Source organism: Mobula hypostoma, unplaced genomic scaffold (assembly GCF_963921235.1).
Source record: "Mobula hypostoma unplaced genomic scaffold, sMobHyp1.1 scaffold_70, whole genome shotgun sequence".
In the NCBI taxonomy this organism is placed as follows: domain Eukaryota; kingdom Metazoa; phylum Chordata; class Chondrichthyes; order Myliobatiformes; family Myliobatidae; genus Mobula; species Mobula hypostoma.
The window spans coordinates 396,048-410,328 of record NW_026948262.1 but is presented as its reverse complement, the minus strand read 5'-3'; the positions used below and the strand labels follow the sequence as shown (position 1 = coordinate 410,328).

Sequence of the window (14,281 nt, the reverse complement as noted above, 5' to 3'; positions counted from 1 at the left end):
ACACTCACACACTCTCTTTCTCTCTCTCCCTCTTTCACACAGTCCCTCGCGCCCCCTCACCTTCACTCTCTCTCAGCCTTTCACCCTCTCCTCTCCCACAGCGCATCGCAAACGGCCCCCCACATCCTTCGCTGCCACAAGTTCTCCCTCCTCCCTCCCCTACCCACTTTATCAGTCATTGCCCGTTCTCCCTGCAGCTCCCACACCATCCCCCACATCGCCTCTCCGTCCCGCAGGCCAGCGGCCTGGTGTGTCCCAGCACTGGAGCGTTCTGGATGGCCACCTGGTACTGCCCTTGCCTGAAGGCACATTCCACTGGCTGGGGAACCCGTATTGCCAGCTGACAGGTGTGAAGGAGCAGAGACGTCTCGGCACTCTCCCACGACGGCTGCTGGTACAATCGACCGGGTTCCCATAAATACCCCACCCCGCCTGGCAGAACCTTCACACGGCCTCGGCAACCTCTGCCTCGCCACTTGGGCAAAAAAGAGACCGGGGACAGATCCTGCCAACCTGTGGGAAACTTGGAAAAAGTTGGTGAAACTTGGAAAAAGTTGGTGAAACTTGGAAAAAGTTGGTGAAACTTTGAAAAACTTTCAAAGAAAACTGAGAAGCTGGTAAGAAACTGGAAGAAACATTTGACAAAACTCACAGGAACTTCTGAGAAATTTTTAATAACTGGAACTTTCAGGAAACTCAGAAGAAGTTTTAAGAAACTGAGAAGCTTTTGGACGACAGGATGCAAACTTGGGGACACTGGAAGAATCTCGGTTAAGAACTTGGAGAAAGATTTATAGAGAAAGTTCTGGCAAAAAAAAACCTTGCAGAAAGTTTAAACCAGCTGGCAAAACAGGGAAAGCGTTTGAAAATTGGGAAAAGCTCTGGAAAAGGATTTGAGGGATTTGAACGAAACGGAGAAAATATTGGGGGAGAAACTTCATTAAGATGATTTGAAGCTCCTGGAGAAACGATTGAAAAAATTGGGAAACTCAGTTAATAATTTCCAGCAATAATTCCTACAATTTTGGAGAGGTTTAAAAAAAAGTGGGGGATATTTCTACACGGCTCGATAAGCCCTGGGAGAAGTTTCCAGAAACGCGAGGGAGAAACAGGGAAGTCTTTCTGGCAACTTGGGAAGAAGGGAGCGAGAGATTTCGGCCAGGACTGGGACTCCGACGCAGGCGGGTCTGGGATCCCTCCGCGGTCCGGGGAGAGGTCGGGATCCGACGAGAGGAAGCGGGAACAGACCGGGAGTGGGGAACGCCGGCTGGATGATGTCAGAGCCGTCCGTGCCCGGCAGGAGCACCCTCGGCGAGATGTGGCAGAGGCTGAGGCCGCGGAGGAAGCAGGGACTGGGGGTTGGCGAACTACACCTGCTCCAGCAGAAGAGGTGAGGGTGGGGGGGGGCAGAGGTAGATGTACGAGGATAGGGGGGGAGTCGAGCGAGAGAACACGTTGTGGGACGCAGTCTGTCTCAGCGGGAATCTGTACCCCGTCCGATCACTCATCACTCCCCCAACTCCTGTCTCACTCCCCGTCCTCATCAACATGACCCCCCTCTTACTCCCACAAGGGAGGGGTTTATGCACCAGGGAGGGGTGTAGGGGAGGGAGGGGGTGATGGAGATGGGGAGGGGTGTAGGGGAGGGAGGGGGTGACAGAGATGGGAAGGGGTGTAGGGGAGGGAGGGGGTGACGGAGACGGGGAGGGGTGTAGCAGAGGGAGGGGGTGACGGAGACGGGGAGGGGTGCAGGGGAGGGAGGGGGTGACGGAGACGGGGAGGGAGGGGGTTACGGAGACGGGGAGGGGTGTAGCAGAGGGAGGGGGTGACGGAGACGGGGAGGGGTGTAGGGGAGGGTGGGGGAGGGGGAGACGGAGACGGGGAGGGGTGTAGGGGAGGGAGGGGGTGACGGAGACGGGGAGGGGTGTAGGGGAGGGAGCGGGTGACGGAGACGGGGAAGGGTGTAGGGGAGGGAGGGGGTGACGGAGACGGGGAGGGGTGTAGGGGTGGGAGGAGGTGACGGAGGGGGGAGGGGTTTAGGGGAGGGAGGGGGTGACAGAGACGGGGAGGAGTGTAGGGAGGCAGAGGTGACGGAGACGGGAAGGGGTGTAGGGAGGGAGGGGGTGACGGAGACGGGGAGGGGTGTAGGGGAGGGAGGGGGTGACGGAGACGGGGAGGGGTGTAGGGCAGAGAGGGGGTGATGGAGACAGGGAGGAGTGTAGGGGAGGGAGGGGGTGACGGAGATGGGGAGGGGTGTGGGGGAGGGAGGGGATGACGGAGATGGGGAAGGCTGTAGGGGAGGGAGGGGATGACGGAGACGGGGAGGGGTGTAGGGGAGGGAGGGGGTGATGGAGACGGGGAGGGCTGTAGGGGAGGGAGGGGATGACGGAGACAGGGAGGTGTGTAGGGGAGGGAGGGGGTGATGGAGACGGGGAGGGGTGTAGGGGAGGGAGGGGATGACGGAGACGGGGAGGGCTGTAGGGGAGGGAGGGGATGACGGAGACGGGGAGGAGTGTAGGGGAGGGAGGGGGTGATGGAGACGGGGAGGGCTGTAGGTGAGGGAGGGGATGACGGAGATAGGGAGGTGTGTAGGGGAGGGAGGGGGTGATGGAGACGGGGAGGGGTGTAGGGGGGGAGGGGGTGAGGGAGACGGGGAGGGGTGTAGGGGAGGGAGGGAGTGACGGAGACGGGGAGGTGTGTAGGGGAGGGAGGGGGTGACGGAGACGGGGAGGGGTGTAGAGAAGGGAGGGGGTCATGGAGACGGGGAGGGGTGTAGGGGAAGGAGGGGATGACGGAGACGGGGAGGGGTGTAGGGGAGGGAGGGGGTGAGGGAGACGGGGAGGGGAGTAGGGGAGGGAGGGGGTGACGGAGACGGGGAGGGGTGTAGAGGAGGGAGGGGGTGAGGGAGACGGGGAGGGGTGTAGGGGAGGGAGGGGGTGAGGGAGACGGGGAGGGGTGTAGGGGAGGGAGGGGGTGACGGAGACGGGGAGGGGTGTAGGGGAGGGAGGGGGTGACGGAGACGGGGAGGGGTGCAGGGGATGGAGGGGGTGACGGAGACGGGGAGGGGTGCAGGGGATGGAGGGGGTGACGGAGACGGGGAGGGGTGTAGGGGAGGGAGGGGGTGACGGAGATGGGGAGGGGTGTAGGGGAGGGAGGGGGTGACAGAGATGGGAAGGGGTGTAGGGGAGGGAGGGGGTGACGGAGATGGGGAGGGAGGGGGTTACGGAGACGGAGAGGGGTGTAGCAGAGGGAGGGGGTGACGGAGACGGGGAGGGGTGCAGGGGAGGGAGGGGGTGACGGAGACGGGGAGGGAGGGGGTTACGGAGACGGGGAGGGGTGTAGCAGAGGGAGGGGGTGACGGAGACGGGGAAGGGTGTAGGGGAGGGAGGGGGTGACGGAGACGGGGAGGGGTGTAGGGGAGGGAGGGGGTGACGGAGACGGGGAGGGGTGTAGGGGAGGGAGGGGGTGACGGAGACGGGGAGGGGTGTAGGGGAAGGAGGGGGTGACGGAGACAGGAGGGGTGTAGGGGAGGGAGGTGGTGAGGGAGACGGGGAGGGGTGTAGGGGAGGGCGGGGGTGTCGGAGACGGGGAGGAGTGTAGGGGAGGGAGGGGTTGACGGAGACAGGGTGGTGTGTAGGGGAGGGAGGGCATGACGGAGACGGGGAGGGGTGTAGGGTAGGGAGGGGGTGACGGAGACGCGGAGGGGTGTAGGGGAGTGAGGGGATAACGGAGATGGGGAGGGGTGTAGGGGAGGGAGGGGGTGACGGAGACGGGGAGGGCTGTCGGGGATGGAGGGGGTGAGGGAGACGGGGAGGTCTGTAGGGGAGGGAGGGGATGACGGAGACGGGGAGGGGTGTAGGGGACGGAGGGGGTGACGGAGACGGGGAGGGGTGTAGGGGAGGGAGGGGATAACAGAGACGGGGAGGGGTGTAGGGGAGGGAGGGGGTGACGGAGACGGAGGGGTGTAGGGGAGGGAGGGTGTGACGGAGACGGGGAGGGGTGTAGGGTAGGGAGGGGGTGACGGAGACGCGGAGGGGTGTAGGGGAGTGAGGGGTTGACGGAGACGCGGAGGGGTGTCGGGGAGGGAGGGGGTGAGGGAGACGGGGAGGTGTGTAGGGGAGGGAGGGGATGACGGAGACGGGGAGGGGTGTAGGGGAGGGAGGGGGTGACGGAGACGGGGAGGGGTGTAGGGGAGGGAGGGGGTGACGGAGACGGGGAGGGGTGTAGGGGAGGGAGCGGGTGCGGGAGACGGGGAGGGGTGTAGGGGAGGGAGGGGGTGAGGGAGACGGGGAGGGAGGGGGTGACGGAGACGGGGACGGGTGTAGGGGAGTGAGGGGGTGACGGAGATGGGGAGGGTTGTAGGGGAGGGAGGGGGTGACGGAGACGGGGAGGGGTGTAGGGGAGGGAGGGGGTGACGGAGACGGGGAGGGGTGTAGGGGAGGGAGGGGATGACGGAGATGGGGAGGGGTGTAGGGGAGGGAGGGGGTGACGGAGACGGGGAGGGGTGTATGGGAGGGAGGGGGTGACGGAGACGGGGAGGGGTGTAGGGGAGGGAGGGGATGACGGAGACGGGGAGGGGTGTAGGGGAGGGAGGGGGTGATGGAGCCGGGGAGGGGTGTAGGGGAGGGAGGTGGTGAGGGAGACGGGGAGGGGTGTAGGGGAGGGAGGGGGTGACGGAGACGGGGAGGAGTGTAGGGGAGGGAGGGGGTGACGGAGACGGGGAGGGGTGTAGGGGAGGGAGGGGGTGACGGAGACGGGGAGGGGTGTAGGGGAGGGAGGGGGTGACGGAGACGGGGAGGGGTGTAGGGGAGGGAGGGGGTGACGGAGACGGGGAGGGGTGTAGGGGAGGGAGGGGGTGAGGGAGACGGGGAGGGGTGTAGGGGAGGGAGGGGGTGACGGAGACGCGGAGGGGTGTAGGGGAGGGAGGGGGTGACGGAGACGGGGAGGGGTGTAGGGGAGGGAGGGGGTGAGGGAGACGAGGAGGGAGGGGATGAGGGAGACACCGTTGACGAATACAGGGTCTCTGATTTCCAGAATCCAGGAGGACCCGCTGTTCCTGGCCGTCCAGGAGAACAACGTGGGAGGGATTTGCAAACTACTGACCAGCGGATCAACAGACGTCTTCCAACGGGGTGAGTGAGAGAGAGAGAGTGAAACAGGGAGAGAGAGAGAGAGAGAGAGAGAGAGAGGAACATGAGAAGGGGGAGGTCGAGGGTTTTGTCTGAATGTTGTGGTTTGGTTCCACGAGTTCGGGTTTTTTGTGCTGAAACGTCGTTCGTCGTGTCTGACACCGTGTTGATGTTTCCTCTCCCCATCCTTCCCCTCTCTCTGTTCACTGCCGCTCTCTCCCCTCTATCCCTCCCTCCCCACCCTCTGAACACCTCCTGCCACTCCTCCGCTCTTACTCTCTCACACTCTCTCTTTTCATCCGTCTTCCTTTCTCATTCCCCCCTCTGCCCCTCTCACCCCAATCCCCTCTTCCTCCCACCGTCCTCTCTCTGCCCCCTTTCCAACCCTCAAACCCTCTTCTCTCCCTCTCTCTCAACCTCACTCTCTTTCATCTGTCTTTCTCTCTCACACCCCTCTCTTCCTCTCTCTTTCCTCTACCCCTTCAATCCTTCCCTTTCTCCCTCCTGTCTCTCTCTTGCCCGCTTTCTTTCTGTCCCCGTCTTCCCCTCTCTCCTCCCCCTTCCCTTCTCTTCCTCTGTCCCCTCTCTCTCTCTTCCCGTTTTCTCCCTCTCTCCGCCTCCATCTCGGTCCCCATTCTCTCTCCGCTGTCTCTCCCCCCGCCTCCCTCTGCGTCTCTCCCCCCTCTCGCTGCAGGAGCCCTGGGGGAGACCGTGCTCCACGTAGCCGCCCTCTACAGCAACCTGGACGCCGCGATCGTGCTCTTGGACGCCTGCCCCGAGCTGGTGAATGAGCCCTCCGTGTCCGACCTGTACCAAGGTAAGACGGCTGCTCCCTCGGATCAGACAGCCCCACCCGCACGCACCCCCCGCCTCCCGGCCGCACACCCCACCCCCTCCGGCTCCCCCGCCAACCCCACCCTGGCCCAAACCCCGCAGGGACGGGAGGAGGGCCAGTCTCCAGAATGGATCACTGTGCGGATCCGTTCGAATCGGGAGGAGATCCCTTATCTCTGCCCCACTGGCCTTTGCGGAATCTGTTGTTCTGCGGCACGAGATTGAAAGTTACCCTGAGTTGCAACGAGAATATTTTGAGAAGTCAAACAGGATACAGCAAAGACAGAGCAAAGCTGAGGTGGGGAGAAACAGTCACGAAATTGTTGCCAACAGAAAACAGGAGCAGATCCTTTGGCCCAAGATGTCTGCCAGAATTATAGACAATAGACAAGAGGTGCAGGAGTAGACCATTCGGCCCTTCGAGCCCGCATCGCCATTCACTGTGATCACGACTGATCACCCACAATCAGTATCCAGTTCCTGCCTTATCCCCATAACCTCTGATTCCGCTATCTTTAAGAGCTCTATCCATCTCTTTCTTGAAAGCATCCAGAGACTTGGCCTCCCCAGCCTTCTGGGGCAGAGCATTCCACATATCCACCACTCTCTGGGTGAAAAAGTTTTTCCTCAACTCCGTTCTGAATGACCTACCCCTTATTCTCAAACTGTGGCCTCTGGGTCTGGACTCACCCATCATCGGGAACATGCTTCCTGCCTCCAGCGTGTCCAATCCCTTAATAATCTTATATGTTTCAATCAGATCCTCTCTCAGCCTTCTACATTCCAGAGTATACAAGCCCAGTCGCTCCAATCTTTCGACATATGACAGTCCCGCCATCCCGGGAATTAACCTTGTGAACCTACGCTGCACTCCCTCAATAGCAAGAATGTCCTTCCCCAAGAATTTTAACCTAATCTAAGATCGATTCCCTTATTCGAGGAAGGGAGTAGAGATGGCCCAGGTAATTATAGACAAGTGAGTTTTACTTCAGTGGTTGGTAAGCTGATCCTGAGAGACAGGATTTATGGACATTTGGAGAGGCATAATATGATTAGGAATAGATTCAGCATGGCTTTGTCAAGGGCAGGTCGTGCCTTACGAGCCCGACTGAATTTTTTGAGGATGTGACTAAACACATTGATGAAGGAAGAGCAGTAGGTGTAGTGTATATGGATTTCAGCAAGGCATTTGATAAGGTTCCCCATGCAAGGCTTATTGAGAAAGTAAGGAGGCATGGGATCCAAGGGGACATTGCTTTGTGTATCCAGAACTGGCTTGCCCACAGAAGGCAAAGAGTGGTTGTTATCGGGTCATATTCTGCATGGAGGTCGGTGACCAGAGGTGTGCCTCAGGGATCTGTTCTGGAACCCCTACTATTTGTGATTTTTATAAATGAGCTGGATGAGGAAGTGGAGGGATGGGTTAGTAAATTCACTGACGACACAAAGGTTGGGGGTGTTGTGGATAGTGTGGAGGGCTGTCAGAGGTTACAGCAGGACGTTGATAGGATGCAAAACTGGGCTGAGAAATGACAGATGGAGTTCAACCCAGTTGGGTGTGAGGTGGTTCATTTTGGTAGGTCCAATATGATGGAAGAATAGCGGATAAACAGGCCCAAACACGTCAGCACATCAGAAGTGTGCTGAGATCAAATGAATCACGAAGACGTATCACACCGTTCACATAAAGGCACCTCAGCAACATTATATAAAACAAATTAAGGAAAAGCAGTTACCGTCCGCGTCTCTTGGACCACGTGCAGAATGAGGTTATTTTAGGGATAAATGTCTTTCTCCCCTTCCATGTTGGTTCTGACCCCACATACGACAGTCACACTCCCATTAAACTCTGGTCATGTGACCCTTTAAACTCTGGTCATGTGACCCGTTAAACTCTGGTCATGTGACCCGTTAAACTCTGGTCATGTGACCCGTTAAACTCTGATCATGTGACCCTTTAAACTCTGGTCATGTGACCCGTTAAACTCTGGTCATGTGACCCGTTAAACTCTGGTCATGTGACCCGTTAAACTCTGCATTAAATAAACCTTCCATAAAATATTTTAAGGCGATCAATTAATCATGAATTTCCTGACAAAAACATATAAAATAAACATCTCAACGAAACGTCCCTGAGACAGTTACACTCCCACCAAATTACTACGATTTATGATAACCTCTTTACAAAAATTTGAATAAATCTAGTAATTTCTGGAACCAAATAACTGGTGTTTGTAACAAACTCTACGGTCAGGATGCATATTTTAGACTCTTCACACAGGTAGGTGTTTAGAAATTAGGTCCATTGGAACACATTTTGGTTGTTCTCTACGAGGACAGCTAATTCATGAACAGGACGTTTGAGAGCAGATGGATTAATGAGTCTTTGGCCCTCTCTTCTGAGTTTTTTTTATTTATTGTATTGTGGCTCTTCACACCGGTCCATCTTCATCTTCACAAACATCAAGCTCCATCCACCACGAGGAATCCCTTCCTCTTTTACGAAGACAATATCTCCCAATCTTCACATTTCGCCTTGAAGAGCGCCCGCGCTGTCCGAGGGTGATGTTTGCTCAGTATTCCCTCGTCCGTCCACTCCAGAATTGCTCTGTGAGGTATTGACCTCTGCGCCACCTTCTCCTGGCACGCAGATCTTCTGCCATAAATCTTCCCGGTGGGGGTAGCGGGACAGAGGTTTTCATGGTAAGTAAAAGGTTCGGGGTAAGTGGCTGCAGGCCTTTGGGATCATTGATGCTGTCAGTGGTGAGTGGGCGGCTGTTTACGTAGTCATAGTTATACTTTATTGATCCCGGGGGAAATTGGTTTTCATTACAGTTGCACCATAAATAATAAATAGTAATAAAACCATAAATAATTAAATAGTAATATGTAAATTATGGCAGGAAATAAGTCCCGGACCAGCCTATTGGCTTAGGGTGTCTGACCCTCCAAGGGAGGAGTTGTAAAGTTTGATGGCCACAGGCAGGAATGACTTCCTATGATGCTCTGTGCTGCATCTCGGTGGAAGGAGTCTCTGGCTGAATGTACTCCTGTGCCCACCCAGTACATTATGTAGTGGATGGGAGACATTGTCCAAGATGGCATGTAACTTAGACAGCATCCTCTTGTCAGACACCACCGTCAGAGAGTCCAGTTCCATCCCCACAGCATCACTGGCCTTACGGATGAGTTTGTTGATTCTGTTGGTGTCTGCTACCCTCAGCCTGCTGCCCCAGCACACAACAGCAAACATGATCGCACTGGCCACCACAGACTCGTAGAACATCCTCAGCATCGTCCGGCAGATGTTAAAGGACCTCAGTCTCCTCAGGAAATAGAGACGGCTCTGACCTTTCTTGTAGACAGCCTCAGTGTTCTTTGACCAGTCCAGTTTATTGTCAACTTGTATCCCCAGGTATTTGTAATCCTTCACCATGTCCACACTGACCCCCTGGATGGAAACAGGGGTCACCGGTACCTTAGCTCTGCTCAGGTCTACCACCAGCTCCTTAGTCTTTTTCACATTAAGCCGCAGATAATTCTGCTCACACCATGTGTCAAAGTTTCCTACCGTAGCCCCGTACTCGGCCTCATCTCCCTTGCTGATGCATCCAACTATGGCAGAGTCATCCGAAAACTTCTGAAGGTGACAAGACTCTGTGCAGCAGTTGAAGTCCGAGGTGTAAATGGTGAAGAGAAAGGGAGACAAGACAGTCCCCTGTGGAGCCCCAGTGCTGCTGATCACTCTGTCGGACACACAGCGTTGCAGGCACACGTACTGTGGTCTGCCAGAGTACAGTTGACATGGCCTCATTAAAAAAGGTTCTCAAAGAAGCATCACCTAATCTTCCCACGCTCTGAAAGAGGACTGAGCTTAGGACGCTCCTAACTGTCCTGATCTGCCGGTCCCAAACACCTCCCACGTGACTGGCATCAAATACGTTCATGTTGAAGTCACGTTGTTTTCTGGCCAGGTAAGCCTTTGTCCGTTTCCTTTAAGGCTTTTGTCAGTTCATCTCTCGCCCCAACAAAGTTTGTCCCTTGATCCGATCTGATTTGTCTTCCTGCTCCACGGACAGCTATAAAACACCGTAAAGCATTTACGAAGGCATCAGTTGCTAGATCTTCCAAGGTTTCTATGCGAATTGCCCTGCAGGACAGACAGGTGAATATGGTAACCCTTGTACTCGTTACGACCTTGCTCAGTGTGAAATGGAACAAAACAATCCATCCCACAGTATGAGCCTGGTGGCAAGGGATCAACACGGTGAGCAGGAAGACCCGCCATCTTCTGTGCTTCTGTTGGCCTGCGAGCCTTCCTGCACACAACACGTTGTTCGATGTAGTTCGCCACAACTTTGCTGCCACCAACAACCCAGTCACCGTTTCCTCTCAGTTCATTAAGGGTCTGTCCTCTGCCTTGGTGCTGAGTTTTTTCCAGGATCAGATGTGTGACCACACCATCCCTAGAAACATAGAAACATAGAAAATAGGTGCAGGAGTAGGCCATTCGGCCCTTCGAGCCTGCACCGCCATTCAGTACGATCATGGCCGATCATCCAACTCAGAACCCTGCACCAGCCTTCCCTCCATACCCCCGATCCCTTTAGCCACAAGGGTCATATCTAACTCCCTCTTAAATATCGCCAATGAACTGGCCTCGACTGTTTCCTGCGGCAGAGAATTCCACAGATTCACCACTCTCTGTGTGAAGAAGTTTTTCCTCATCTCGGTCCTAAAAGGCTTCCCCTCTATCCTCAAACTGTGACCCCTCGTTCTGGACTTCCCCAACATCGGGAACAATCTTCCTGCATCTAGCCTGTCCAATCCCTTTAGGATTTTATACGTTTCAATCAGATCCCCCCTCAATCTTCTAAATTCCAGAGAGTATAAGCCTAGTCGATCCAGTCTTTCTTCATATGAAAGTCCTGCCATCCCAGGAATCAATCTGGTGAACCTTCTTTGTATTCCCTCTATGGCAAGAATGTCTTTCCTCAGATTAGGGGACCAAAACTGCACACAATACTCCAGGTGTGGTCTCACCAAGGCCTTGTACAACTGCAGTAGTACCTCCCTGCTCCTGTACTCGAATCCTCTTGCCTGTTGGTGGGATTACTGGATGCTTCAAGTCGAGAGGTAAAGAAGCTTTCTTTACTCGGCCTCCCACCCTGAGAACACCATCTTGCAACACTGGGTCAAGCTGGAACTGTGGATGGCCGTGCGGCAGTTTGTCGTGACTCAGTATTCGCGTTTCCCCTTTGAAGGCGTCCCTTTGTGCCAATTTTACCAGCACAAGATTGGCCTTTCTTCTGCCTTCGACATTTACGGGTTTTGCTGTTTTGGCTCTCTTTGCTAGCTGCTGGATCCGGGAAACCACATGCAATGCCGTATGCCTTTTCGAGAACTGTTTAAGTCTCTCCAAGAAATTGTCGTCATTTACCATCTTTGTTTCCTGGGCTTCTCTTTCTTTCATCTCTTCTCTGAAGCAATGAATTAATTGACAAGTGATTTATTCTGCATATGAATTGTCTTTAGTGCTTCAGTTATTCGATCAAACTTGTCGACATTTTTTTAGTAATTCTATCTCCAAGCTACTCTCTCTCATTCTCGACTTTGTCTGACGTTTCCTGGACATTTCCTGGAGGAGAGATTTGAAATTGTGACTTTTTCCATTCAAGTTTGCAGTCTTCTTGTTGGCAAGCTTTTCTTCCCTGCTCGAGCTGGGTAATTATCTCACCTCTTCCACGGGTCTCCACTCTGAGACAAAACTCTTAACTGTTGAAGCTTCTCAGGCAGTGAGTGTCTTACTTGCCCCAAGTTGTAAACCTCTCCTTTCTCGACTCTGAGCGTGTTCTTCAGGGATTGCACTTACGAAGACCGTTGCTCATTGACCTGGGACTTGTGGCCAACTTGTGATACGCTCCTTTCCCCAGGGTTTCTGTCTCCGAAGTCTGATTTACGAGCTCTAATGGCAGTGGCCGGTGCCAACGGTGGAAGTTCCTCGACAGATACACGCTGGCACAGACCTGTCACTTCCGTCGACTTTGCGACCCGTGACGAGGCAGCGTGTTGTGTCCTTGAGCAAGGCACTTAACCACACATTGCTCTGCGACGACACCGGTGCCAAGCTGTATCGGCCCTAGTGCCCTTCCCTTGGACAACATCGGTGTCGTGGAGAGGGGAGACTTGCAGCATGGGCAACTGCCCGTCTTCCATACAACCTTGCCCAGGCCTGCGCCCTGGAGAGTGAAGACTTTCCAGGCGCAGATCCATGGTTCTCGCAAGACTAACGGATACCTTATTAAGAAATAAAGACAATTCAATTCATTATTAAGGATCTCCATCACCCAGGGCATGCCCTTTTCTCACTGTTACCATCAGATAGGAAGTACAGAAGCCTGAAGGCACACACTCAGTGATTCAGGAACAGCTTCTTCCCGTCTGCCATCCGATTCCTAAATGGACACGGAACCCATGAACACTACATATATATACTCACACAAGTACAATAGACAACAGACAATAGGTGCAGGAGTAGGCCATTCGGCCCTTCGAACCAGCACCGCCATTCACTGTGATCCTGGCTGATCACCCACAATCAGTATCCAGTTCTTGCCTTATCCCCATAACCTCTGATTCCGCTATCTTTAAGAGCTCTATCCATCTCTTTCTTGAAAGCATCCAGAGACTTGGCCTCCACTGCCTTCTGGGGCAGAGCATTCCACATATCCACCACTCTCTGGGTGGAGAAGTTTTTCCTCAACTCCGTTCTAAATGGCCGACCCCTTATTCTCAAGCTGTGGCCTCTGGTTCTGGACTCATCCATCAGCGGGAACATGCTTCCTGCCTCCAGCGTGTCCAATCCCTTAATAATCTTATATGTTTCAATCAGATCCCCTCTCATCCTTCTAAATTCCAGAGTATACAAGCCCAGTCGCTCCAATCTTTAACATATGACGGTCCCGCCATCCCGGGAATTAACCTTGTGAACCTACGCTGCACTCCCTCAATAGCAAGAATGTCCTTCCTCAAATTTGGAGGCCAAAACTGCACACAGTACTCCAGGTGTGGTCTCACCAGGGCCCTGTACAGCTGCAGAAGGACCTCTTTGCTCTTATACTCAATTCCTCTCAACGAGACCTGGGTGTCATTGTACACCAGTCATTGAAAGTGGGCATGCAGGTACAGCAGGCGGTGAAAAAGGCGAATGGTATGCTGGCATTTATAGCAAGAGGATTCGAGTACAGGAGCAGGGAGGTACTACTGCAGTTGTACAAGGCCTTGGTGAGACCACACCTGGAGTATTGTGTGCATTTTGGGTCCCCTAATCTGAGGAAAGACATCCTTGCCATAGAGGGAGTACAAAGAAGGTTCACCAGATTGATTCCTGGGATGGCAGGTCTTTCATATGATGAAAGACTGGATTGGCTAGGTTTATACTCTCTGGAATTTAGAAGATTGAGTGGGGATCTTTTGGAAACGTATAAAATCCTAAAGGGATTGGACAGGCTAGATGCAGGAAGATTGTTCCCGATGTTGGGGAAGTCCGGAATGAGGGGTCACAGTTTGAGGATAAAGGGGAAGCCTTTTAGGACCGAGATTAGGAAAAACTTCTTCACACAGAGAGTGGTGAATCTGTGGAATTCTCTGCCACAGGAAACAGTTGAGGCCAGTTCATTGGCTATATTTAAGAGGGAGTTAGATATGGCCCTTGTGGCTAAAGGGATTGGGGGTATGGAGGGAAGGCTGGTACAGGGTTCTGAGTTGGATGATCAGCCATGATCATACTGAATGGCAGTGCAGGCTCAAAGGGCCGAATGGCCTACTCCTGCACCTATTTTCTATGTTTCTATAAAGGCCAGCATGTCATTAGCTTTCTTCACTGCCTGCTGTACTTGCATGCTTGCTTTCAGTGACTGATAAACAAAGACACCTAGATCTCGTTGTGCTTCCCCTTTTTCTAACTTGACACCATTCAGATAGTAATTTGCCTTCCTGTTCTTGCCACCACAAATACATATGCTACAAGTGGATTTGCTCTTACAATCCTTTGAAGAGTGTCCTCTCCTAAGACAGCCAAAGCTCAGGTTATTGTCCAATATGAACCTTCTCTTGTCCTCCACAGTGGGGTACCGCAGGGTTCAGTGCTGGGACCGCAGCTGTTTACAATATATATTAATGATTTAGATGAGGGAATTAAAAGTAACATTAGCAAATTTGCCGATGACACAAAGCTGGGTGGCAGTGTGAAATGTGAGGAGGATGTTATGAGAATGCAGGGTGACTTGGACAGGCTGGGTGAGTGGGCAGATGCGTGG

The 14,281-nt window shown here is 54.3% G+C and overlaps 1 protein-coding gene across 1 annotated transcript in view; it reads left to right on the top strand.

Annotated features, from left to right (window-relative positions):
• Positions 1-467: 467 nt before the first annotated feature.
• Positions 468-14,281, top strand: part of trpv6 (transient receptor potential cation channel, subfamily V, member 6) — a 57,219-nt gene continuing 43,405 nt past the window's right edge. Inside the window, exons 1-3 of the mRNA XM_063040212.1 lie at positions 468-1,390; positions 5,035-5,132; positions 5,824-5,946. Of these exons, the coding sequence (XP_062896282.1) occupies positions 1,272-1,390; positions 5,035-5,132; positions 5,824-5,946 (340 nt within the window). The 5' untranslated portion in view covers positions 468-1,271. The remainder of the gene's footprint in view (positions 1,391-5,034; positions 5,133-5,823; positions 5,947-14,281) is intronic.